The sequence below is a fragment of the Bos indicus x Bos taurus genome, chromosome 22 (assembly GCF_003369695.1).
Source record: "Bos indicus x Bos taurus breed Angus x Brahman F1 hybrid chromosome 22, Bos_hybrid_MaternalHap_v2.0, whole genome shotgun sequence".
NCBI classification, from domain to species: domain Eukaryota; kingdom Metazoa; phylum Chordata; class Mammalia; order Artiodactyla; family Bovidae; genus Bos; species Bos indicus x Bos taurus.
In genome coordinates, this window is record NC_040097.1 from 45,224,386 (window position 1) to 45,251,602 (window position 27,217).

The window sequence follows — 27,217 nt, forward strand, 5'->3', positions numbered from 1 at the left end:
AAGCAGGGCCTTGCTCAGTAAAGCTTTAACCCAATTATCTGCTGATAAGTAGGGCTGCACTCCCTCCCTGGTAGTTGTTTGGCCTGGGGCAACCCAGCCCTGGGGTCTACAGACTCTATGGTAGGATTAATGGTGAACTCCAAGAGGCTTTACGCCAAGGGGGCCCTTCCAGTGCCCCCATTCCTGCAGTGAGCCCCTCCAACCCACACCTCCAGAGGAGGCCCTCCAACACTAGTTTTGGTTCAGTCTCCGGTGGGGTTACTGCTGCTCTCCTCTGGGTCTTCGTGTGTTCAAAATTTTGTTTGTGCCCTCAAAGACTGGAGTCTGTTTTCCCTCAGTCCTCTGGAAAGGCTATAATTGAATCCCGCTGGCCCTCAAGGCCAGATTCCCTTTGTCAGATCCCCAGGCTGGGAAGCCTCATGTAGGGTTCAGAACCTTCACAACAGTATGAGAACTTCATTGGCATTATTATTCTCTAGCCTGTGGATCACCCACCTGGTGGGTTTGGGATTTTCATTTTATTGTGATCGCCCCCCTCCTATCATCTTGCTGTGACTTCTTCTTTGTCTTTGGATGTGGGGTATCTTTCTTTTGGTGGGTTCCAGCATCCTCCTGTTGATGGCTGTTCAACAGCTAGTTGCAATTTTGGTGCTCTCGCAGGAGGAGATGAGCACACAGCCTTCTACTCCACCATCTTGAACCGAAACCAGAGGATATTTCGAAAGCTGCAGTGGTGGTTCAGGCAGTCCCCGTGTAAGAAAGGCATGAGCACATGTACATAATGAAGCATGCCATGCATGTGGCGAGGTGACAGGGGCACTGTTTCCAATGGCTGCTCTAACAAATTACCACATGCTTAAGCCACAGAAATTCATTCTGTCACAGCTCTGGAGACCCAAAGTCTGAATTCAGTGTCACTGGGCTGAAACCTAGCTGCTGGCAAGGCCACCCTCCCAATGTAGGCTCTAAGGGAAAAACTCTTTCCTAGTCTCTCACGGTTCCCGTGGCTGCTGGTATTCCTCACCCGAGCAGCAGTACTCCAGTTACCTGTGCCCCTACTACATGCCTTCCCACTGCCACATGTCTTCTGAAGCAGGAAGTATGTTCCAAGATAGAGTAAATACACTCAATAAACAGTAGTTGATATTATACTGACAACAATAGCTATGATTCACTAACATTGATGAGGCATAAAATAAGAGTTTTATATGAGGTTCAGAGGGAGCGCAAAGATAAGAATTGACAGAGAATCGTCATTTTACATAAACTGCTTGTCTCAAAGGTAAGGCTGCTTCTAGATGACCTGCACTGGGAACTGCAGCCCTGCTTCAGCCTTTCACTTGAAGCTTTAATGGCAGTTTTGGCATTTCTTATTCTCTGTCCTCTAGACATATAACATTCCCTGTCCTCTTGCTTCCTGGACCTGAATATCCTTGGAATACACCTCTCCCCTTCTTCCCATGATTCATTAGACTCTTATCAACCTCAGATTAGATTCCATTTCTCCCACATACCCAAAAAAGGGTTAGATCAAGGTGGCAGGATGGACTCCTGTAATCAAGCTCTATTTTCTTAATTCTCAAGTTGTGTCCTCAAGCTCACATTTATTCATCAGTATCCTCACCTAACTGAAAGATCTCTGAAGGTAAGGACTCACTGAATGCTCAGTTTCTATCCCAATACCTAGCATATTAATACACATTCATGATATGAAGTTTTTTGCTTCACCTTAAGTGTACTGCTTGCAATGAATTAGAAGTGGATGACTGTGAAGCTCTCCATCTTAATATACAATTGGGTTACATGGATGTATGCATGTAAGTCAAAATTCAGCAAATGAATACATAAAAACTTAAGTGTATTTCATCATAATAAAATTTTACACCAAAAAAAAAAAAAAAGGTAAACAGTCTGAATTTGATAATTGGTTACAAAGAAGGGATACTAGAGGATTCCTAGGTTTCTGTCTGAGGTGCCACCAATAACAATAGAGAATACAGGAGTAAGAACAGCTGTGAGGGACTTCGGTAATGGTCCAGTGGTTAAGACTTCACCTTCTAATGCCAGGGGTGTGGGTTCAATCCCTGGTTGGGGAGCTCAGACCCCACATGCCTTGTGGCCAAAAAATGACAACATAAAACAGAAGCAATAATGTGACAAATTCAATAAAGACTTTCATAATGGTTCACAACAACAACAACAAATCTTTAAAAAAGAAAAGAATAACATTGAATAGTAAGTTCTATAATAGCTAATAATAGCTAAGTTCTGAATAGGGTGATACAGCATCTACCCCATTTTTCTAGGGTTTGTAGGCTCATCCTACTGCATTTCCCTTCCCTATAAAATTTCTCTAGGCATTATGTATAACAGGTGCTCAATAAATAAAGTTTGCTGAATGATTAAGTCACTCACAATCCAAGATACTCTCAGTTCAGGCTACACCCATTTCACAGATGTGAACACTGAGGTTCAGAAATGTCAAGCAAAAAGCCCAAGAGTATACCACTAGCAAGTTCAGTTCAGTTCAGTTCAGTTGCACAGTCGTGTCCGACTCTTTGCTATCCCATGAACCGCAGCACGCCAGGACTCCCTGTCCATCACCAACTCCCGGAGTCCACCCAAACCCATGTCCATTGAGTCAGTGATGCCATCTGTAAGTAAACGACATAGAGGTGTGACTTGAACTGAGTGACTTCAAAACTTTTTTCTCAGGCGACCACATTCCTTAAAATGTCTGAGGAGTTGTCATTACCTATAGAACAAAGTCATATTCCTTAGAGCCGCGCAAAAAATGCTTCACATTCCATCCATAGATTAACCTCTCCCCATCTTGTCTTTTCACACTGTACTTTTTCAGTACCTCATAACTCCCCAAATTTCATAATATTTTATGCCTCTGTGGCTCTGCCTCTGTCCAGAACACCTTGTCTTTTCTGAGATACTTACTGTCCCTGATCCTGATGCCAAGCGTCATTAGTCACTCCTCTGACCCTTGTCACATATACAGTTAGTATTATTGCTCTGGTTACTTGTTTACGTTATTTATCTGCCCTATTGCACTGTGAGCGTAACGAATGCTAAACCCACGTTTAACATCATTCTTATAATGCCAGTGCCAAAAACACTAACTGGCTGATGGCCATGTGAGTGCTTCATAACTGTGTGTGTGAAATGAAGGCCTTGGTCATAAGAAATAAAAGAAGCAGATGAAGGAAGGCAAATGAGGATCGTTTCTATAGGCAGAGAGCACCTCCAGTACCACAGGTTCTTATTAGAAGATAGGACGTGGGCAAGTTACAGGCCTGAACCTCCCAAAACAAAACAAAAAACAAACAAATGTCAGTGCAAAAAGGTCAGTCAAGAAAAGGGTAATCAACAGAATGAACAATTTAGGAAGGTGATCAGAAGCCTGGTGCTTCACACTTATTTCTTCATATACATAAATTTTTCCTTTTTATCTGCTAGTCAAATTTCTTGTTGTCTTTAGATATAAAGACTTCATAGTAAGTTTCATAACTATGTATGTATGTATGCATATGAACACACATACACACAGAGGATTACAGGACAGGACTCTAAGCAGGTGTGAGCTTCCCAGGTAGCTCAGGGCGTAAAGAACCCACCTGCCAATCAAGGAGATGCAAGAGACTCAGGTTCGATCCCTGCTTCAGGAAGATCCCCTGGAGCAGGAAATGCTAACCCATTCCAGTATCCTCCCCTGGGAAATCCCATGGACAGAGGAGTCTAGCGGGCTACAGTCCATGGGGCCACAAAAGAGTCAGACATGACTGAGCGACTGAACAACATAAGCCAATGTACTTACTTGGTCAGGTTTTCACGGCAGGTGGGTTATACTGTGGAGACAATATGTGAAAAGAGGAATGCTGGGGTTCCAGTTCTAAATGGAAGATCCCACTCTCATCTCCCCCACGCATACACTGAATCCACAGCTATAGATGGAACAGTCTCCTCTGACAACAACCTAAAAGCTGGCTGAGCAAGCCCTCCATAAAAGGGGGAAACCAGAGAGAAACCACTTCGAAGCAGGTGGGAAAGGCTGAGACAATCTCACCATAAATGCTGCTGCTGCTGCTGCTGCTAAGTCACTTCAGTCGTGTCCGACTCTGTGTGACCCCATAGACGGCAGCCCATCAGGCTCCACCGTCCCTGGGATTCTCCAGGCAAGAACACTGGAGTGGGTTGCCATTTCCTTCTCCAGTGCATGAAAGTGAAAAGTGAAAGTGAAGTTGCTCAGTCGTATCCGACTCTTAGTGACCCCATGGACTGCAGCCCACCAAGCTCCTCCGTCCATGGGATTTTCCAGGCAAGAGTACTGGAATGGGTGTCATTGCCTTCTCTGACTATATAGTGCAGCTACCCACAATAAGGAGGTAACGCAAAACCCAGAGCTTCTCCCTGAGGAGCAAACAGCTCATAACTCACATAGGGCTCCCTGGCTTTGAAGACTGGCACCTGAAAGATGAGCCCCAAAACGTCTGGTTTTAAGGCTCAAGGCCATGACACACGTGGGGTGTGGATACCAAAGAACAGTTCTCAAAGGGCTTGTGTGTAGCCTCACAGGCACCAGGGCCCAGCCCAGAAGCAGCCCCCTGAAAGCACCCCGGCTTCATGTGAGAGACTCACTTCCTAGTCTTAAAGCGACGGCAGAAGGGGCAGGGGCCTGCTGGGATGCTCCCCAGGGATGGAGACTGGTGGACATCATCTTCCTGCTCCCTGCCATCTTCTGTTTGGTGACCCAGTTTTTAGGTCTGCTATCCAGAGGACACCCCTTCTTTCCCCTGGCTCTGGCAGTCAGAGGGGCTTGTGTTCCTGGGTGCCGTGGGGCTGTAACAATCACAGAGACAGTTCTTGAAGACTATCACCCCCAGGACACCAACACAGACAAAACACACCCCTCATCTCTCTCAGAAGAGGCCTGTTTATTTGTCCAGGAGTTTTGGCCTCAGAAGCAGGTTTCTGGTGTGGCACACATGAGCAACTACAGAGGTGCGTTCACGGAGCACAGGCTGGGGGATGCCTTTTTACACTCACCCTCTGCCATGCTATAGCTCACCAGCATCCTCCAGAAGGGAGCTCGTCCAATCCTCTGGAGCCCTGATTTGTGTGACTGCTGCCCAGAGGACACCTCCAGATCCGGGGACAGTAGGGAGGCTTTGACTGTGGTCCTATAGCACTTATCTCTATTTCGGTAGGGTTTTTTCCCCCTCTGAGGTTTTATCATGTTTTTTCGTTTGAAACATATTCCTTTGTTTCTTCACTTTGCTTGATTCTCTGTGTTGGTTTCTATGCATTAGATGAAAAACAATCACTTCTCCGAAAGGGTAAAGAGTTGGTTGCAAGAGATGAATCTTAGTGTTCAGCCCTGCCCTAGCTCCTGGCTGTCTTTCAACCCTTTGTGATTGTCCAAGAAGCTAATTTTATTTTTACTAGTTCCCAGTAGTTGAGGGTATGCCAACACAGGGTCCCAAAGGGGAGGATCTCAGTCAGCACCTAGATTTAGGCTGATTGGAAGCCAAACACTCAGGTATCAGTTTTTAAAGAACACAACGAAAGCAAAAATAAACAAGTGCAACTACATCAAACTAAAAAGCTTCTGCGCAGCAAAGGAAACCCTCAACAAAACGAAAAGGCAACCTACAAAATGGGAGAAAATATCTGAAAATCATAAATTTGATAAGAGGTAATATCCAAAATACATAAAGAACTCATGCAACTCAACAGTGAAAAAAAAAAGTCCAGTTAAAAAATGGGCAGAGGATCTGAATACACGTTTTGCCAAAGACAACATACAGATGGCAAACAGACAGATGAAAAGATGCTCAGATCACTAACATCGGAAAAATGTAAATCAAAACCATAATGAGATATCCTCTCACACTTGTTAGAATGGCTGGTATCAAAAAGGTAAGAAAGAAAAAATGTTAGAGATAATATGGAGAAAAAGGAACCCTTGAACACTGTTGGTGGAAAACAGTATAAAGTTTCCTCAAAAAATAAAACTACCCTAGAATCCAGCAGTTCCACTTCTGGGTATTTATCTGAAGACAAAAAAAAGTAACTTGAAAAGATATATGCACCCCAGTGTTCACTGAAGCATTGTCTATAATACAATGGCCAAGATATGGAAAAAAACCTAAGTGTTCATCAACAAACTGATAGAGAAAGGGTGTACGTTACACAAAACATATGCATAATGGAATATTATTCAGCCATAAAGAGTGAAATATTAACATCTGTACCACATGGGTGAACCTAGGGGTATCATGCTAAGTGAATTAAGTCAGACAGAGAAAGACAAATTCATATGATCTCACTTACATGTGGAATCTTTCAAAACAACTATAACAACAATAAAGCTCAGAGGTAAACTGGTGGTTGACAGAGGAGGAGAGTGGGAAAAATGGGTGAAGGGAGTAAAATATAAATAAGCTATAAAATAAGTAAGCCATAAAATAAGCTATAAAATAAGTCATGGGGATGCAATGTATAGCATGGCAACCATAGTTACTGATACTGTACGTATATTTGAAAGCTACTAAGAGAGCAAATCTAAAAAAGCTGTCATCACAAGAAAAAAATTCTATAACTTTGCATGGTTAACTAGACTAGGACTGTGATGATCATTTCACAATATATAAAAATACCAAATCATTATGTTATACCCCTGAAACAAATACAAAGATATATGTCAATTATGCCTCAGTAATAAAAAAGGATCGAACAGAATATCCATAACAGCCTATATTAAAATGAGGCTCCAACCTAACATTCTCTGCAACCAGTTTCAAAGCTTCTGAATTAACAGGAGGTAAGACCTCTAAGCCGGAGAAGGCAATGGCACCCCACTCCAGTGCTCTTGCCTGGAAAATCCCATGGATGGAGGAGCCTGGTGGGCTGCTGTCTATGGGGTCGTACAGAGTTGGACACGACTGAAGTGACTTAGCAGTTTAGGAGCAGCAAGACCTCTAGGCATCTCTGACAAATGCTACCTATAACTTATTATCAAGGTATCAAGATAACAGAAAGCATTACTATTATCAGATTATTTGCAAATATGTAAACTACTGACAAATTATAAAGGAAAAACAACTCAAGTCCTCAGCAATGAAATTTTCAATTTATTCAACTGCCTGCTAAGCTGCAACTAGAACTATTGTTTTTTAGTTGCAGCTTAACAGGCAACTAAAAGAATCTCATGCTCTTCAGAGCTTAAAATTAAAAAAAAAAAGTTCTTGACAAGATGGTCATCAACACCTATGTCTAGCCACAAGTACATGAATTAGTACCAATAGGAAGTTACTCACAACTCAATTTCATTAATTTTTTCCAGCAAATACCCCTCAATAACAGCACAGTTCTTGGCCAAAGAGAATCAGAGGCCAGTGGTGGCTCAGACGGTAAAGCATCTGTCTACAACGTGGGAGACCTGGGTTCGTTCAATCCCTGGGTCGGGAAGTTCCCTGGAGAAGGAAATGGCAACCCACTCCAGTACTCTTGCCTAGAAAATCCCACGGACAGAGGAGCCTGGTGTCCATGGGGTCTCAAAGAGTCAGACATGACTGAGTGACTTTTCTTTCTCTCTACAACAAAAACAACAAATACAAGTAAAATGAAGTATAATCTACTATTGTTCCCCCTCACAACATAGACACATTGGGGCAGAGGAAACACAAATGCAATCTTTGTTTCAGTATTCAAATTATATATAAAAAATTTCAGTTTCTGAATGCCTACTATGCACAAGGCACTAGAGTTTAAAATGTGACGTGGCAGCCGTTAATATAGGAATCATGCCTACCTTCACCTATTCATCAATCACCACAAAACCAATTTTTAAGGGGTACGATTGTCTTGTCTATGCATTTTGCCTCCCAGTGATTGCCTTAACTCAAACAGAAGGGGCAAAATAATGTTTTTATGTTTGCAAGGCTTTTTATTGCATTACATTAAAAACAAGGGCTCTTCAACCACAAGAGGGGCCAATAATAACTCTCCAGGTTTTTTACAGCAGCTTTTTCAACAAAGTAGATAATTTTTTTTAAGTGGAGTTTTTCTAAAGTGTATTTAAACTGAAAAATATATATTTAACAAAATACAGTAAAAGTTTATCTCCACTGTTAATGGAATTGTAAAGATACCTCTCTTCCTTAGCCCTCGTGTTTCTGTCTAATCAGTTTTTGCCTTAACTAGATGACAATGTTTTATATAAAGTGCCTTAATTTTTTTCTTAGAGTTATTCTACAGGATTGAGTGTTAGCGCATAATAGGCTCAAAAGCACATTTTTAAAGAGTGACAGCAAGGGTCTACCTTTTCCTCCCTTCAGTTTATAAGCTTTTGCTCATGAGTTCCCACACCTTAGCTGGCAACCTCTATGATTCAACTCTCTAAAACACCCATCCAACCTCACTTCCTCTCTTTGGGGTAAACTGACCTCATCTTCAAAGAAACCCTTTGCCTCTTCCACAAAATCTCCTATGCCATTCAGAGTTCTTTTTGCATTTCTCGGCTTACTGTGTGCAAGACTGAGATTGAAACTAAGCACACAGTCTGAAGTTTGTCAGATGTCCAGCCATACTTCTGAGGGCACAAAATCCAAAAGAACAATTCAATTTACCATGGCCATGATACAGTGAACAAGATACAGGGCTGCCTCCTCAGAACCTTGGGAAATACATAGAAAGCAAAAATTAACTTCTCTAATAAGCAGATAAACAGTTAACACCATCATACATTGCTGAGGCCCTGATTTCAGAAGAGATGAAAAGTGTCAGCTGTAGTATAAAGATAAGACATTCACAATAGAGACTCTATCTATGGCATCAGGAAGATTTTATCATACACTGACTTATCTATTGAGAACCAACCTCATTAGGAAGGCTGATGACTCAAGCCCTAAAGCATCTAAACAAAATACTAAATAAACTTGCTTTGCAACCTGTAACATGTAAACAATACTTTTAGTGAGCAGACTTCTGAGTAAGAAAAGCTTTAAAACACTATACCAAAGGTGGCAACTCTAAGGAAAGCCAAATAAGATGTGCTTAGCATATGAACAGTTTGTTAACTCAAGAATCTGATTTTAAGTATCCCGAGTTCTAAAAAAAGAACTGAAACTTTTCCCCTGAATTTTCTATGTACTCTTTCTCTCTGTCTCTTTTTTTAAAAATAGCATTAACATTGTACTTGTATCCTAGGCTATCAACATTTAAGTTTCCTAGTAATTCCTGTTTTCTTCTCTAAGGCATTTGAGTATCCATAGTATTACTAAATATGAATTGCACAAACCGTAAATATTGTGAAACAGTGAAAAAGGTTTCAAAGTATTCTGAAGAAAATATACAGAAGTCTGGTCAGTTTCCACATAGTTTTGGCTACTTAAATAACATTTCTAATTAGGTTACAAGTAAAGAGAATTTCATTATATTACAGGTTTGTTTAAAATGGCCTATACTGACTGGTACCATCAAGAAAGAAAACTATGTTTATTACTGCTCTCTATAAGCTACTCTAAGCAAATGTTCTATCTACCTCACTTAGAGAAACTATGAGGTTTTCATTTTTATTATAAATATCCAAACTGATTAGAGTTATGAATATATGTATTCCTCTGAAATAATTCCTTAACCAGTGAATGACTGAAAACTTCCAGACTGAAAATGATAACCCTTGGGCAAATAAAGACCTTTTTCTCCTGGGAAATGACTTCTTAAATCCTGCCCAGGAAAAGAAGAAGAAGAAGAAAAAAAAAAGGAGTATGTCTCATACAAGTCATAATTTAAATGATTAACATGGCACTTTATTTTAAATAAATGATACTAGGGAAGCAAATTATCATAACCATTAGATCAATGACAACATAGGCTCTTGAATATATTAATATTTCAACACATTATTAGCATTCTTTTAACTTTTTAACCTGTAACTATTTTTTTCTTCATTTTTTTTCTACTTAAAAATATTTTTGTACAATTTTTAAGGTTATTTTCCTAACCTATAACTTTTTCCATGTGCTGGAAATCTTTTCCCCCAATTGCTTCATACCTTTTTGCACACAGTAGGAAAGCCATTCTGGGGAACCAGACATAGCATCATCATCCAACATACATAACTAAGAAGCTACACATGGAGCTTTTAGATTTTACATTGCTTAATAAAACCAAGTTACATTTTGTTGTTAGTTTCGAAATGAGTTTATCCACTATATAAAGAAAATGAAAAACTAAAGATCCTAGTCTCAAACTGAATAAACTTTAAGAAAAAAAAAAACAAAACACTTTTCTAGACAATTATTTCATGATTCACAATCAAGAGTGAGAAATTACAGAACTATGCAATTAGACCAAAAATCTAACTATAAAATGTTTCTGAATGTCTATTATAATAATACAGGCTTTAAGGACTCATTCAGAGGCACATTTGATTCTGAAAGGTATTAGTCAGTGTTGTTTATACTAAGTGTACCACCCATGGGACTTTAAAATCTTCTGTTAGGTTCTCTGTCACAGGAATGACATCTGCATTTGCTGGTCTGTAACTGGCACTTTGGAGAACAGGCAAAACAGTGAAGCATGGTTCCCTGTTGGTTCATCCAAGGTCGAGGAGAAGAACCATATTCACAATTCTCTGAGATAATTTACGTTTATGATTCTAACTGCCCAAACTCATCCTAGTCAAATTTAAACTTTGAATTTCTTATAACAGTATCTATTGATGTACTTTGATATTTGGGAATGAAAAAATTTAAATCAACTGCAAAATGAGTAATCAAGTACTAGGACTTTTTTTATCATAATGTTTGTGTCAACATAAATTTAAAACAGTTGAAATGTTTAATTCTTAAAATTTTATTGAAATTTTCTATTTATAAAGCCCCTTTGGACTCAACCAGACATTTGAGTAACACAAAAGCTTTGTCTTCAATGATCTGACAAAACAAGTGCAGAAAAACGGTACTACAGGACATGATGGAGGCGCCATAAAGAAGTGTAGGAAAACACCCATGGATCTTAGAAGGGAGATCACCATCTGTTTGGGGTCAGAGAAATCAACCTGAACCAAGTCATGGGAAAATGGGAGGTAAGCAAGGAATATGTGTAGGAAACAATGAAAGACACAGCTTGGCTTGAGCCCAGAGCACAGGAAGGAAATAAGACTCCAAAGTTAGCAGCCTCACTGCCTGCAAAGAGCCTGGAAGTCAGGCTGAGGACCTATAATAAGACCACACTGTGTGTGCGACTGACTGCATGAGTGCTCACAGTGTCTGACTCTTTGCCACCCCATGGACTGTAGCCCTCCAGGCTCCTCTGTCCAAGGAATTTTCCAAGCAAGAATACTGGAGTGAGTTGCCATTTCCTTCTCCAGGGGATCTTCCCGATCCAGGAATCGAACCCACATTTCCTGCATCTTCTGCACTGGCAGCAGATTCTTTACCACTGAGCAACCTGGGAAGCCCTCTACTGTGGGTGGCTGTGCTACATATAAGACTGCGCCTCTTGGGGGTGTAAAAGTAACTAAAAAACCTAAGTTATGTGGAAAGCATAGGCACAGAACATGTACCTAAAACCTGCAATAATTTAGAAAAGGGAGTAATGAGAGTCTGAACCAAGTGGCCCCCAGGTGACAATGGGGCTGGAAAGGTGGCTGGACTTAGAGGCTACTGGACATGGTAATAAATTCTGTGTTTGGATCAATGGAGGTGGGGGAGGGAGAGTGAAAAGACAGTACCACATCTCTTAATCTGGAGGACCAGAAGAATCTAAATACCTAAGTTCAGTTCACTTCAGTTGCTCAGTCATGTCCAACTCTTTGTGACCCCATGGACCGAAGCACACAAAGCCTCCTTGTCAATCACCAACTCCTGGAGTTTACACAAACTCATGTCCATTGAGCTGGTGATGCCATCCAACCATCTTATCCTCTGTCATCCCCTTTTCCTCCTGCCTTCAATCTTTCCCAGCATCAGGGTCTTTTCAAATCAGTCAGCTCTTCGCATCAGGTGGCCAAAGTATTGGAGTTTTAGCTTCAACATCAGTACTTCCATTGAACACTCAAGACTGATCTCCTTTAGGATGGACTGGTTGGATCTCCTTGCAGTCCATGGGACTCTCAAGAGTCTTCTCCAACACCACAGTTCAAAAGCATCAATTCTTCGGTGCTCAGCTTTCTTTATAGTCCAACTCTCACATCCATACGTGACTACTGGAAAAGCCATAGCTTTGACTAGATGGACCTGTGTTGGCAAGTCATGTCTCTGCTTTTTAATATGCTGTCTAGGTTGGTCATAACTTTCCTTCCAAGGAGCAAGTGTCTTTTAATTTCATGGCTGCAGTCACCATCTGTAGTGATTTTGGAGCCCAAAATAAAGTCAGCCACTCTTTCCACTGTTTTGCCATCTATTTGCCATGAAGTGATGGTACCATGTGCCATGATCTTAGTTTTCTGAATGTTGAGCTTTAAGCCAACTTTTTCACTCTCCTCTTTCACTTTCATCAAGAGGCTCTTTAGTTCTTCACTTTCTGCCATAAGGGTGGGGTCATCTGCCTATCTGAGGTTATTGATATTTCTCCCGGCAATCTTGATTCCAGCTTCTGCTTCATCCAGCCTGACATTTCGCATGATGTACTCTGCATGTAAGTTAAATAAGCAACGTGACAATATACAAACTTTACGTACTCCTTTTCCTACTTGGAACCAGTCTGTTGTTCCATGTCCAGTTCTACCTGTTGCTTCCTGACCTATATACAGATTTCTCAAGAGGCAGGTCAGGTAGTCTGGTATTTCTATCTCTTGAAGAATTTTCCACAGTTTGTTGCGATTCACACAGTCAAAGGCTTTGGCATAATCAATAAAGCAGAAATGGATGTTTTTCTGGAACTCTCTTGCTTTTTCGATGATCCAGAGGATGTTGGCAATTTGATCTCTGGTTCCTCTGCCTTTTCTAAATCCAGCTTGAACATCTGGAATTTCACAGTTCACGTATTGCTGAAGCCTGGCTTGGAGAATTTTGAGCATTACTTTACTAGCGTGTGAGATGAGTGCAATTGTGCAGTAGTTTGAGCATTCTTTGGCATTGCCTTTCTTTGGGATTGGAATGAAAAGTGACCTTTTCCAGTCCTGTGGCCACTGCTGAGTTTTCCAAATATGCTGGCATATTGAATGCAGCACTTTCACAGCATCATCTTTTAGGATTTGAAATAGCTCAACTGGAATTCCATCACCTCCACTAGCTTTGTTCGTAGTGATGCTTCCTAAGGCCGACTTGACTTCACATTCCAGGATGTCTGGCTCTAGGTGAGTGATCACACCATTGTGATTATCTGGGTAATACCTAAGTACCCTAACAAAAACAGGAAGTCAAGGAGACACACTGAGCTTTTTGTATGGTTTAGTTCAAGGGAAGGAGGTGCAAATGAGATCCTGGTTGGGACTTGTTACATTTGAGAAACCAGTTGCAAACACAATTTGATACGCAATTAGATACACAATTTGATATGCAATTTTGATATGCAATTAGAAACATTACTAGAGTACTGAAGAAGGCTTCATCCTAAGGAGTTCTGAGCCCTCCCTACAGACAGGATAGCTCAAGCAGTTGTGAGTAAACAACACAATGAAAACACAGACAGAGACAGAATCTCAGAGTGAATGGGGGTAAAAAACAAAATTAACTACTGGTCTCAGGTAAGACAAGAAGCAAAATGTCATAAGAATTAGAATGTCTGATAAAAGTCTCCAAAGGGAGTAGCTATCTTTAGTGTCAAACACTAAAAAGGACCCAAGAAAGGTAAGTATTAAGAAAAATAGAAGTCCACTGGAATGTGACACTGAGGAGTTCTGTGATTTTTAACAAGTCAAGAGGTAAGGATTTGGAAAGGGGAGATGGCAACAGAGAGGGGTCACTGATCTGAGAAGTCTTTTAAAAGATAGGAGAGTGGATTTCTCTATCTTATCTCCAAGGCAAAAAACCACAATCAAACTCTAACGAAAATCCAGAAGGGTAAACCCAACTGGAGAGGAAGGGGGAAAAATCCCTTATTGATACTATTTGATGATTTCCATGATGTAAGCACAACCACCATGACTGATTTCAAGTTGCCAACTGTTGGCAAAATTCCTGAAATTTTAGCAATAACTCTAGACCACCACTGCAAATTGGCTAGTCTATGGTCTACTCTGCAACCAGGCAATTCCATGACAGCTTTCCTCTAAACCCAACTGATACGTAAACATTCTCTGGGACAAACCTTGCAGTAATTAACAGATGTCTATCTAACTCTTGTTACATATTGCTTTCTCAACTGTACTGCAACTGAAAAGAATTAGATGTTGAAAACCAAATGGCTCCAAGGCATGCCCGTCTACACTAGGAAGGAAAGGATAAGAATCAAATGTTCCAAAAAGCCTTTGTGGCTTCTCAGCATGGCTCAGTGGTAAAGAATCCGTCTGCAAACCAGGATATGTGGGTTTGATCCCTGAGTCCGGAAGACCCCCTGGAGAAGGAAATGGCAACTCACTCCAGTATTCTTGCCTGGGAAACTCCATGGACAGAGGAACCTGGGGGGCTACAGTTAAAAGGATTGCAAAGAGTTGGACATGATTTAGCAAGTGAAGAACAAAAAGCCTTCAAATGACCGTTTTATAATTGTTTCCTTTGTTAATATCATTGCCCCATCTAAACCCAAAATGTCTTAAGAATAAGGAACTTGATTCAAAGACTTCAATTTTTTCACAATCCATTTTGCTCTTGGGACAGTTCGACTGCTGATTAACCAATTAAAAAAAAAAATTAAAGTGAGCTCTGTATCAATGAAGGACTAAATAACAAAGTATCAGTGAAGCAAAGGAAATAAGAACTAAACATCCTAGTAAGCCCAATCCCAGTGAGAAGCAAGCAGAGATGTGGGAAAGCTCCTTAGACTAAATCCCGATACCCAGGGAGTTCCAATCTACTCCCGCTACTCACTGGTGGAGTGCCAGCTGCAGTCGCACCTGAAAAATGGGTACAGTAATACCTAGCACATAGGTTCAACCTTAAGGTTTAATATGAATACATTATGGAACACCCAGCATAAGCAGGTACTTGATTAGTAGAGTTCACAAGGCCACACCAGCTTATATACTGGATACTGCTCAAGTGTATCATCAAGAGCACCAAAGAGGTCTGCCTCCAACAAGGGCCTATGACTGGTCAGCTGCTAAGGATAGTTTACAGTCTATCTACAGGGACCTCCTGCTGTCAACCAAAACCGCAAATTCCTTTCCTGGTTGTGCCCTGGACTCGCAAGCCTCCCAACAACATGGAGGCCAAAGAGACCCCATAAAAGTAGTCTCAGAGCCAAAAATGTGACGAACTAGATGGTGATAAGCTAACAGGTTCCTACTTGTGATCACATGACATTAGGCACCTTTCCTCAACAAGTAAGTTCATCAAAAACCAAAACAACAGATTTGTGAAGTGAAGTGAGTGACTCATAAACAAAAGTCAAGGGAAGAACCTAGTTTCTAGTATTTCACAACTTTTCCCTTCTGTCATCTTTCCAAACACCCCATCTATCATGGGACTTTATATTATCCTCTGTCATTTAGGTTATGTTTCATAACGCAAATTTCTCCCAGCATCTGAAGTAGAACTGTTGTCAAAATATTAAACACATAGGGGGATTAGCATATAAGTTTATTTACTTTCCAATCTGAATGATTGGCCTTGAGAAATAATACAATAATGTTCATAGCAATGTAATTTTTCCACTAATTAACTGCTCTTCATCTACTGCCAAGTGCATGAAACTATAGATAGAAAACAATAAGATAAACAATATATTTGTATATCAAAAAGTTTCTCATTAGAACCCTTCTAACTGTTGATGGGAATGTAAACTGGTGCAGCCACTATGGAAAACTGCATGGAGGTTCCTTAAAAAGAACATATGATCCAGCAATCCCACTCCTGGGGATATATTTAGAAAAGATGAAAACTCTAATTTCAAAAGATATATGCACCTCAATATTCACAGTAGCACTATTTATAAGTCCTGGAAGACAGGAAAGTAACCTAAATGTCCATCAACAGATGAATGAATAAAGAAAATGTGGTGTACGTATATACACACATACACACAAGGGAACACTGACCTTAAAAAAAGAATGAAAAATCGTCATTTGCAGCAACATAGACGGACCTAGAGATCACCATACTAACGGAACAAAATCAAAGACAGGTATCACAGGATATCCCTTACATGTGAAATTAAAAAAAAATGATAAAAATGAACTTATTTACAAACAGAAACAGACTCAAATATAGAATACAAATTTATGAATACCGAAAGGGAAAGGGAGGAGGGATAAATTAGGAGCTTAGGATTAACAGATACACACCACTATAAATAAAACAGATAAACAAGAACCTACTGTACGGCACAGGGAACTATTTTCAATACCTTGTAATAACCTATAATGGAAAAGAATCTGAAAAGAATATATATATATATGTTTTTTTTCCTGCACTGAATCACTTTAATGTACACCTGAACACAATATAGCAAATCACTTGTACTTCAATGAATAAAATTTCTTTAGAAAAGCTTCCCACTAGACATCTTTCTCCCACTTTCATAAAGGTTTCTACACATGTGTCTTCTGAAGAGCAAACACACACATTTCTCCAGTAAAACCACAACACTTGCAAGCAAAGGAAGATCTCTGTTTGAAAGATCATTGAGTGAACTTGCTATCCATATCGTGTTAACTTTCTTTCTGTAAACTATCGGGTAAATTACACATTTTCTGAAAACTAAAGCCTTAGACTCACTCCCCCAGCCCCTTTCCCCTACTCTGCGTTCCGCCTCCCCCCGACAGCCCCTTCCGACCCGCGGCTTCTGGGGTGAACCTGGACTCTCGGTCCACCACTGCTCCGAGGAAGCGCCGCCCCTTCCTCAGGCTCCGGAGACACCCAGCCGGACTGCATTTCACCCTCGCTCCCGGCTGCGCCGAGCGCAGCGCTTAACTGAGGTCGGAAGCCGCGCTCAGGAGCGGACAGAGTGACTCGGCCGTTTCCCGTGATTCGAGTCAAGTGCAGCGACGCCGCTCAGCGCCCGTGGGTCCAGCTGGGGCAGGGCTGGGGTCCGCAGCCGTCTCTGCCGCAAAACTGACCTCAGCAGGGCTGGGTGCCCAGCCACTCCCGCGGCCGCCCGGCGGAGCCGCTCACACGACCCCGCGGTACCCGTCGGCGTGGGGGTCAAGCGGCCTCCTGGCGCAGCCGGGGTCACATTCAGACCCGAAGGGCGCCCGCTGAGGGCAGAGCGGGGCCAGAGGCTTCTCTTCCCCGCGCCGCGCGGATTCGCGCCGGGGAGGGACAACCGAACGACCGGGCAGGTTAGAGTCCTTAGCACTGCCCGCGCGCCCGAGCCAGACGCAGCCCCCGCTGCACTGACCTCTCGCTCGCGTCCGCCGAGTTCACCCCATCCTCCTCTGCCGCCATGGCTGCCGCGCCACTGTCAGACAGTACCTCCTAGCCGGCTGACAGGCCGACTGGGATGCTTGGGGCCGCGGCCGCCTTAAGGCTGCCGCCCGCGCATGCGTCGCCCGCCCACTCGCAGGGCAGGACGGCGCGGTAGCGCGCGTGCGCGTGCCGGGCCATGCCGCCCCACCCACCAGCCACGCCGGCGTCATCTTGTCTGACGCGCTCTGCTCTGAGCGCTAGGCGGGACCGTACACCTGCAGGAAACCGGTGAGACTCGTCCGGCAGCGTTAGGTGGTAACCAGCTTCAATAATGACTGTATTAATGCATCATCCGCTGATTTTGAATGTCAAGTGCTGGGCACTAGACTAGTACCTAGCAGTACCTTGGGGACTGAGGCGCGACTTGCCCAGAAAGAGCCCGGCTAGCATTCAGTAAATGTTGCATTCTCGAATGGAAATGGTTTGGTGGAGGAGCTGAGTGGCCTGTGGCCGGCCCTTGCCCGCAGGTGGGTGGCCAGAGGGAGAGGGCGACTGACCTTTTAGTCAGTCGCTATTCATTGATAATGCGGGGCACTACTCCAGACCCTGGAGTTACAGGAGTGACCAGTACCAGCAGCCCCCGTCCATCCCCGCTCTCTGTACACAAGGGAGGGGTGAGAAGAGTCAGCGTTTAGATACTTAAGAGTTCTTGAGGGGACATCACGAATGTAAAAATCAAAATTTCTTGACCTGCTTTCAAGTCTTTTAGCCATCAGATACTGCCTGCGTTTGTATTGCTATCACTGCCTACTGCTCATTCTTTCCTATTTACCATTTGCCCACTATGTGCCCACTGTGTTCTTTGTTGTTTTGTTCAGTCACTCAGTGGTGTCTCAGCCTTTGCGACCCCATGGACTGCAGCACTCCAGGCTTCCCTGTCCTTACCCATCTCTGGGAGTTTGCTCAGACTCATGTCCATTGAGTCCATGATGCCATCCCACCACTCTCTTCTAGGCACTAAGAAACAATGGATTGAAATAAAGCTCCCGCTTCATGGAACCTACTCTAATATTTTGGGCTTCCCAGGTGGCCGTAGTGGTAAAGAACCTACCTGCCAATGCAGGAGACCCAGGATACACAGGTTTGATCCCTGTGTCAGGAGGATCCTCTGGTGGAGGAGATGCCAACCCACCCCACTATTCTTGCATGGAGAATCCCATGGACAGGGGAGCCTGGCGGGCTACAGTCCATAGGGTGACAAAGAGCTGGACCTGACTGAAGCAACTTAGCATGCATTGCGCACACACTGTAATATATTACCCTTTATTTTAGATGCAGTTCCTCGCTCTTCTTCCCTGATTCTACTCTCTCTCTGTAGCCTCTTTCTCTCTCCTCTAAGCCGCCCAGCCCAGAGAGTTTCTGGCACTCATCTGGTATTCAGATTCTCAGCCTTGTCTAATTGTTGTGACTTTTTAATGGACATTATTGAATATTCTTCCAACTACACTGGAAGCTCCTTGAGGATAGGGATGGTGTCCTCTGTAATTGAGGGGGGAAAAGGCAACTTACTATCTTTTGGGGCATATCAATAACTGATAAGTATTTTTATTATATCTGATCCAATTGATAACTACATTAGGGAAGAGAAGAACATATAAAAGCCTTGTCCCAGGAATTCAGCGTATTGCTAGAGACTTGCACTGTGTTTGCAGAAACTGACTCTCTAACATCTCCATCTATCAGACCATATCTATACTGAGGGCATCTCTTTCTGTAAGGGCCAGACTGGTTATTGAGGACTCTATTGCATGAAGTACAGTCCCAGTCCTGTGGTACTGAGTCCAGTATCAAACCTAAGAATATGAAAGCAAGTCCTGCAGCACCTTCAGAAAGTTGAACTGGCAAGTACGCACCCACAAGACTTTATGGACCTGAAGCCTGCTCTCATAGATGCCTATGGCTGCTGCACAGTAAAAAAAAAATTAAATCACCATTGATCCAATACTTAAATCTATTCAGCAACTGATACAGCAGTGTATCAGTTATACAACTGATACAGAGCTGTGGGATTTTGTGATCTTCCCCAACTCTGGGGGTAGCATCACCTTTCTCCTGCTGGTGGTGGAGCAGTCTGTGACCATGGCAACACATCCAAGCTGGAATTAGCCATCTACCCGGCCTCTGGGTGCTGCTTGTAGTGGAGGAATCCTGCTGCTCCATTTTTAATTCCACACCACCCCGGAGTTCCCGGACTGTGTCTTCTTGGGAGGCACAAAATCTGTTGATGCAGTTTATAGCTGGGCAGTCCTTCCTATACCAACCTCAGTCACTGCTTGGGCCAGAACTTCTCCATCATTACCTCCCTGTACTTTGATGGTGATCTAACAGCTCATCCCACAAGTGTTCCAGGCCAACCTGTTGCCCTGTTTCCAAATCCACTTCTTTCTGGTGACCTTCTCACCAGTTACTTTGACTAAGCAGATACTATGTTGGGAGAGCCCTTCATGGATCATAGCCTTGTCGTGGTGAAAGAGCTTCCGTAACTCAATGAGGCTATGAGCCATGCCACACAGGGCCACCGAAGATGGACAAGTCACAGTGAAGAGTTTCACGTGGTCCACTGGAGGAGGGAATGGCAAACCATTCCAGTTTTCTTGCCATGAGAACCCCATGAACAGTATGGAAAGGCAAAAAGATACGACACCAGAACATGAGCGCCGCCCCCACTCAGGTCAGAAGTTTCCAGTATGCTACTGGGGAATAGCATTGGGCAATTACTAATAGCTCCAGAAAGAATGAGGAGTCTGGGCCAAAGCGGAAATGATGCTCAGTTGTGGATATGTGTGGTGGTGAAAGTAAAGTCTGATGCTGTAGGAAAAATATGGCATAGGAACCTGGAATGTTAGGTCCATGAATTGAGGTAAATTGGATGTGGTTAAGCTGGAGATGGCAAGAGTGAACATCGACATTTTAGGAATCAGTGAACTAAAATGGATGGGGATATGCAAATTTAATTCAGATGACCATTACGTCCACTGCTGTGGGCAAAAATCCCTTAGAAGAAATGGAGTAGCCCTCACAGTCAACAAGAATCTGAAATGCAATACTTAGGTGCAATCTCAAAAACAACAGAATGACCTTGGTTTGCTTCCAAGGCAAATCATTCAACATCACAGTAATCCAAGTCTGTGCCACTAATGCTGAAGAAGCTGAAGTTGACCAGTTCTATGACAACTTACAAGACCTTCTAGAACTGACACCAAAAAAAAAGATGTCCTTTTCATCTTAGCAGATTGGAATGCAAAAGTAGGAAGTCAGGAGATACCTGGAGTAACAGGCAAGTTTGGCCTTAGAGTACAAAATAAAGTGTGCAGAGGTTACCAGAGATTTGTCAAGAGAACATACTGGTCATAGCAAACACACTCTTCCAATAACACTAGAGACAACTGTACACATGGACCTCACCAGATGGTCAATACCAAAATCATGTTGATTATGTTCTTTGCTACTGAAGATGGATAAGCTCTATAGAGTCAGCAAAAACAAGACCTGGAGCTGACGGTAGTTCAGATCATGAGCTCCTTATTGCAAAATTCTGACTCATATTGAAAGTAGGGGAAAGTGCTTGGCCATTCAGAGATGACCTAAATAAAATCCCTTATGATTATACAGTGAAAATGATGGATAGATTTAAGGGATTAGATCTGGCTTCCCTGGTAGCTCAGGAGCTTCCCTGGTAGCTGAGCTGGTAAAGAATCTGCCTGCAATGCAGGAGACCCCAGTTTGATTCCTGGGTTGGGAAGATCTGCTAGAGAAGGGATAGGCTACCCACTCCAGTATCTGGGGCTTCCCTGGTGGTTCAGATGGTAAAGAATCTGTCTGCAATGCGGGAGACCTGGGTTCAATCCCTGAGTTGGGAAGATCCCCTGGAGAAGGGAATGGTTACCCACCCAAGTATTCTGGCCTGGAGAATTCCATGGACAGGAGGAGGAGCCACACAGGCTCCTGGGGGTCACAAAGAGTTGGACATGACTGAGCAACTTTCACTTCCACACTTTCAGATCTGGTAGATAGAGTACCTGAAGAACTATAAATAGAGGTTTGTAATGTTGCACAGGAGGTGGTGACCAAAACCATCCCAAAGGGGGAAAAAAAAAGGAAGACAGCAAAGTGGTTATCTGAGGAGGCTGTACAAGTAGCTGAGAAAAGAAGAGAAGTGAAAGGCAAGGTAGAAAGGGAAAGATATACCTAACTGAATGCAGAGTTCCAAAAAATAGCAAGGAGGGATGAGAAGGCTTTCTTAAGTGAACAATGCAAAGGAAAATAGAGGAAAACAATAGAATGGGAAAGACTAGAAATCCCTTCAAGAAAATGGAAGCTATTGAGGGAACATTTCCTAAAAGGATGGGCACAATAAAGGACAGAAATGGGAGGGACCTAACAGAAGCAGAAGAGATTAAGAAAAGGTCAGGAATACACAGAAGAACTATATAAAAAAGTCTTAATAACCTGGATTAACCACAATGGTGTGGTCACTAACCTGGAGTCTGACATCCTGGAGTGTGGTGTCAAGTGGGCCTTAGGAAGCATTACTACAGACAAAGCTAGTGGAGGTTATAGAATTCCAGCTGAGCCATTTCAACTCCTAAAAGATGATGATGCTGTTAAAGTACTGTGCTCAGTATGTCAGCAAATTTATAAAACTCAGCAGTGGCTACAGGATTGGGAAAAGATCAGTTTTCATTCCAGTCTTTAAGAAAGGCAGTGCTAAAGAACGTTCAAACTGCTGCACAATTACACTCATTTTGCATACTGGCAAGGTTATGCTCAATATCCTTCAAATAGGCTTTAGCAGTACATGAACTGAGCAGTACAAGCTGGGTTTAGAAAAGTCAGAGGAACCGGAGGTGAAATTGACAACGTTCATTGGATCATAAAGAAAACAAGGGAATTCCAGGAAAACATCTGCTTCACTGACTACGCTAAAGCCCTTGACTGTGGATCACTACAAAGAGATGGGAATACCAGACCACCTTACCTGTCTCCCGAGAAACCTGTGTGCAGGTCAAGAAGCAACAGGTAGAACCAGACATGGAACAACTGACTGGTTCAAAATTGGGAAGGGAGTATGTCAAGGCTGTATAATGTCACCCTGTTTATTTAACTTATATGCAGAATACATCATGTGAAATGCCAGGCATTTCAAATGAGTCACAAGCTGGAATCAAGATTGCCAGGAGAAATATCACCAACTCCAGATATGCAGATGATCCCATTCTAAAGCAGAAAGCAAAAAGAAACTAAAAAGCCTCTTGGTGAGAGTGAAAGGAGAAAGTGAAAAAAGCTGGCTTAAAACTCAACATTCAAAAACCTAAGCTTATGGCATCCGGTCCCATCACTTCATGGCAAAAAGATGGGGGAAAAGTGGAATTAATGACAGATTTTTATTTTCTTGGGTTCCAAAATCACTGTGGATGGTAACTGCAGCCATGAAATTAAAAGACATTTGCTCCTTGGAAGGAAAGGCTATGACAAACCTAGACAGCATATTTAAAAGCAGAAATATCACACTGTCAGCAAAAGTCCATATAGTCAAAGTTATGGTTTTTCCAGTAGTCATGTACAGATGTGAGCATTGGACCATAAAGAAGGCTGAGCCCTGAAAAATTGATGCTTTTGAATTGTGGTGCTGGAGAAGACTTTCGAAAGTCCCTTGGACTGCAAGGAGATCAGACCAGCTGATCCTAATGCAGATCAATCCTGAATATTCATTGGAAGGACTGATGCTGAAGCTCCAGTACTTTGGCTATCTGATGCGAAGAGCCAACTCACTGGAAAAGACCCTGATTCTGGGAAAGATTGAGGGCAGGAGAAGTGGGCAACAGAGGATGAGATGGTTGGATAGCATCATCAACTCAATGGACATGAGTTTGAGCAAACTCTGGGAGATAGTGAAGGACAGGAAGCCTGGTGTATTGCAGTCCTTGGGGTCGCAAAGACAGATTTTTATTTTCTGACTTAGTGACTGAACAACAACAAAGAACATGCCTGCCAATGCAGGAGACGTAAGAGACGCGGGTTTGATCCCTGAGTCAGAAAGATCCCCTGTTGGAGGGCATGGCAACCCACTCCAGTATTCTTGCCTGAAGAATCCCATGGACAGAGGAGCCTGGCGGGCTATACAGTCCATAGGGTTGCAAAGAGTTGGACACGACTGAAGTGACTACACACACACAAACACACACATGTGCACATGAGAAAGGCCAGACCCACCCACCCTCAACTATATAAATGGAATCATACCATGTGTAACCTTTTGAGGTTGACTTTTTTTCTCTCAGAATAACTCCCTGGATAATTCTTATGATAATTCTTAATTGTTATTGAATGAACATAATAGTTCACTCCTTTTATAGCTGAGTAGTTTTCCATGGTTGGATGCACCACAGTTTAATCAGCCATGTGTTGAAAGACATCTGGGTTGTTTTCTCTCTCTCTCTCTTTTTCTTTTTTTGATATTCTTATACAAATAAAGCTGCCATAGACATTTGTGTGCAGATGTTTGCAGAAACCTAAGTTTTCATTTTTCTGGAATAAATGCCCAGGAGTGTAATTGCTGGTCACATGATAGTTGCATATTTCTTTTTTTTTAAAAGAAACTGCTAACTGTTTTCCAGATTAGATGTACCATTTTCTTTTCCCAACAACAAAATGTAATTGATTTACTTTCTCCACATCCTCACCAATATTTGGTGTTCTGTTTTTTTTTGGTTTTAGCTATCCAGTAGACCAGTAATGATGTCCCGTTGTGGTTTTCATTTGCATTTCCCTGATAACTAGTGATTTTGAGCATCTTTTCACATGCTTATTTATACACATATGTATATTCTTTTCGATGAAATGTCTATTCATTTGTATCTTTTGCCCATTTTAACTTGACTTTTGAGAATTTTTAACATTCTCTAGCTGTTAATCCTTTGTCAGATACGTGGTTTGCAAAAATTTTCTCCTACAGGCAGCTTGCCTTCTTATCCTTTTCACATGGGCTTTTGCAGAGAAAACATTTTTTTAATTTAATGAAATCCAATGTATTGATTTGTTTTATGGCTTATTCTTTTGGTGTTGTTTAAGTATTATTTGCCTAATCTATGATCGTTAAAATTTTCTCCTTTGTGTTTTTCTAAAAGTCATATGGTTTCGTCATGTTTCATTTAAGTCCATGATCCATTTTGAGTTAATATTTGTATAAAGTGAGACGTTTGGGTGAACGGTTTTTGCGTTTGTTTCCTATGGATATCCAGTTGTCCCAGCACCACTTGTTGAAATCACCAATGGTTTTTTGTTTTTTTTAACCAATGATTTTTAATGTATTACTTGGTAGTCTCTTTTTTTCCTTTAACTATTTTTTTCTTTTTTAAATTGAAGTGTAGTTACAATGTTGTGTTAGTTTCTGGGGAACAGAATATATATTCTTTTTCATATTCTTTTCCATATCGTTTATTACAGGATATTGAATATAGTTCCCTGTGCTCTACAGCTAGACCTTGTTGGTTATCTATTTTTTATATATAGTAGTTTCTTTTTGTTGCTCCCAGCTCCTAATTTGTCCCTTATGCACCCCTTCCCATTAGTAACCATAAATTTGTTTTCTTTGGGAGTGTGTTTCTGATTTGTAAATAGGTTCACTTTAGATTCCACATATAAGTGACCTACTTGCTAATACTACCTACTTATACTAGGTAGCCTGTCATGCTCTTTATAAAGACTATCTGCTGTGTAAATGGTGATAGGTATTTTTCAGGGTTAAGAGATTTGTAGTGGTGCCCATGGAGATGTGGTGCTCAAACCCCTCTTTGAGGAGGGACTTACTACCCCAGCTGCGGTGAGAGTTTCAGTGGAATAGCTCCCAGCTTACTGTCCTTTCAGGGAGCGCATCAGCTACAGCGGGCCGCCTCATCAAAGGCATGTCCTTCTCAGGAAGACTCACAGCTAATGAAGACTGGAGGTAGAGATATTAAAGGACCAACCATTTGCACCCAAAGTGGAACAATTCTGCTAAGTCATTTCTGCTCCAGAACTCCCTGTGGCTGCGGCTATCGAGCTTGTGTCACAGCTCAAACTTCTCCCTCCACCCGATCCCACTTTCTCCCTTCCTTCCCACCAGTGTGATCTTGAGGGCACACCCTGAACATTAAACTCTGTCTCAGAGACTGCTTCCTGCAGATTCCAAACTGTGACACTCGTTTTCATTCTGATTTACTGATAAGCACGGCATTTGGCTTAGGTCCTGAGAATGGCAAAAAGTTTATAACTTGATGGTGTTCACACCACTGTTACAGGAATCCATCACAACAGGAAAATTGGAATCAGAAAGTCTATTCTCACAACACACCGGTGCCAAAGAGGAAGTGAGCTGAGCAGTAGGGAAAGGATAGGTGTGAGGAGTAAGAGTAGCCCAGGCACACATAAAGAGAAAGATCACAAGCGAGACACAGTGAGAGTTGTACAGCGCTGTCCACTCCTCTGTCACCATGGCTTGTAGTGGTCTCCAACACCAGAAAGACAGATGTGTGGATGAATATCCAGACATACAGCAAGGCCAGTTCTCCCCAAAAACATGTGATCCAGAGTCAGATAGGTGCAACCGTTGAAATAATCCCATGCTTGTACCAGCTCCTCTTCTAAGGTCTGATAATTGCATGACTTCTTAGGAAACCCAAAGTTGGATAGAGAAGGAAGTGATAGAGGTGATGGTCTAATTTCAATCTCAAATGCCATTGCAGCTGGAGCAGGAAACAGAGGAAAGAAGAAGCCAGAGGGGCTAGCACTCAGTTTATAGTCATGTCTCTTGGCCCCAGAAGATTTGAAGTCAGAATGATTCGGGGAGAGAATTTTCATCGTATCCCTTTTCTCCACCTTCCTCTTCATTTAATTACAATAGAGGAGTCCTAGATTTTCCTTTTCAGTAGAATCAGTGTTTTTTAAAAGGATTTTTCTCACCCTGTTTCACATCTTTTACCTTTTATTCTGGCTGGGTTTTTTTCTGGTCAATTCATGCTGAAATAATAGGCATTCTCATAAATCAGGAAAAATGTTGCCCTCCAAATTGTTGACATTGAAAATGTCAGTTGCCTTTCTGTGTTTGAACTTCCAAGAGCAAAACTCATCTATGTAGTCATTATGCCACTGAACATTTGTAACAGGGGCTGGTTTATATAGTAGCAGAAAGAAGGTGTTCATACCCATAATTCCCTCTGACATTTATGTTGCCTGTTCATTTACCGCCCTTACCATTTTGAAAATGCATCCTTCAGTTTAACACAGTTTATTGAATATCCATTCTGTTTAGTCTGCACTTGTGGCAGAAAACAAACAGCAATTGGTGTCTTGGCTCTATTACATTTTCTGACAAGTGGGAAATATCTGTTTGTGATGCAATAAATACTTGGTTCTAAGTAATTCAGGAAATTGGCTTATTTAGCTTTCACTCTGCAGGGATGCACAGAGGGAGCAATTTTCACCCATCATTGATTCCACACTGAAACATGTTATGATTGTGTATGCCCACAGCTGGAGGAACTTTGTGGTGATGTGAGTGAGCTCGAAGTTCATGAAAATGCTGTTCGAGTCAGTGCAAAACTAGCAATGATCTTACTGCTCACTGTTGTTGCTGGAGCTGATTCTTGTTGGTTCATGAGTGTCTACTATTAAAATATTCAAGAATTTTGTGAGATGGATGTTAAACCTTGTGA

General features: G+C 42.1%; 1 protein-coding gene across 1 annotated transcript in view; it reads right to left on the reverse strand.

Annotated features, from left to right (window-relative positions):
- The window catches only part of ABHD5 (abhydrolase domain containing 5), a 41,800-nt gene extending 24,197 nt beyond the window's left edge, over nucleotides 1-17,603 (reverse strand). Inside the window, exon 1 of the mRNA XM_027522174.1 lies at nucleotides 17,458-17,603. Coding sequence (XP_027377975.1) covers nucleotides 17,458-17,504 — 47 coding nt within the window. The 5' untranslated portion in view covers nucleotides 17,505-17,603. The remainder of the gene's footprint in view (nucleotides 1-17,457) is intronic.
- Nucleotides 17,604-27,217: the final 9,614 nt, after the last annotated feature.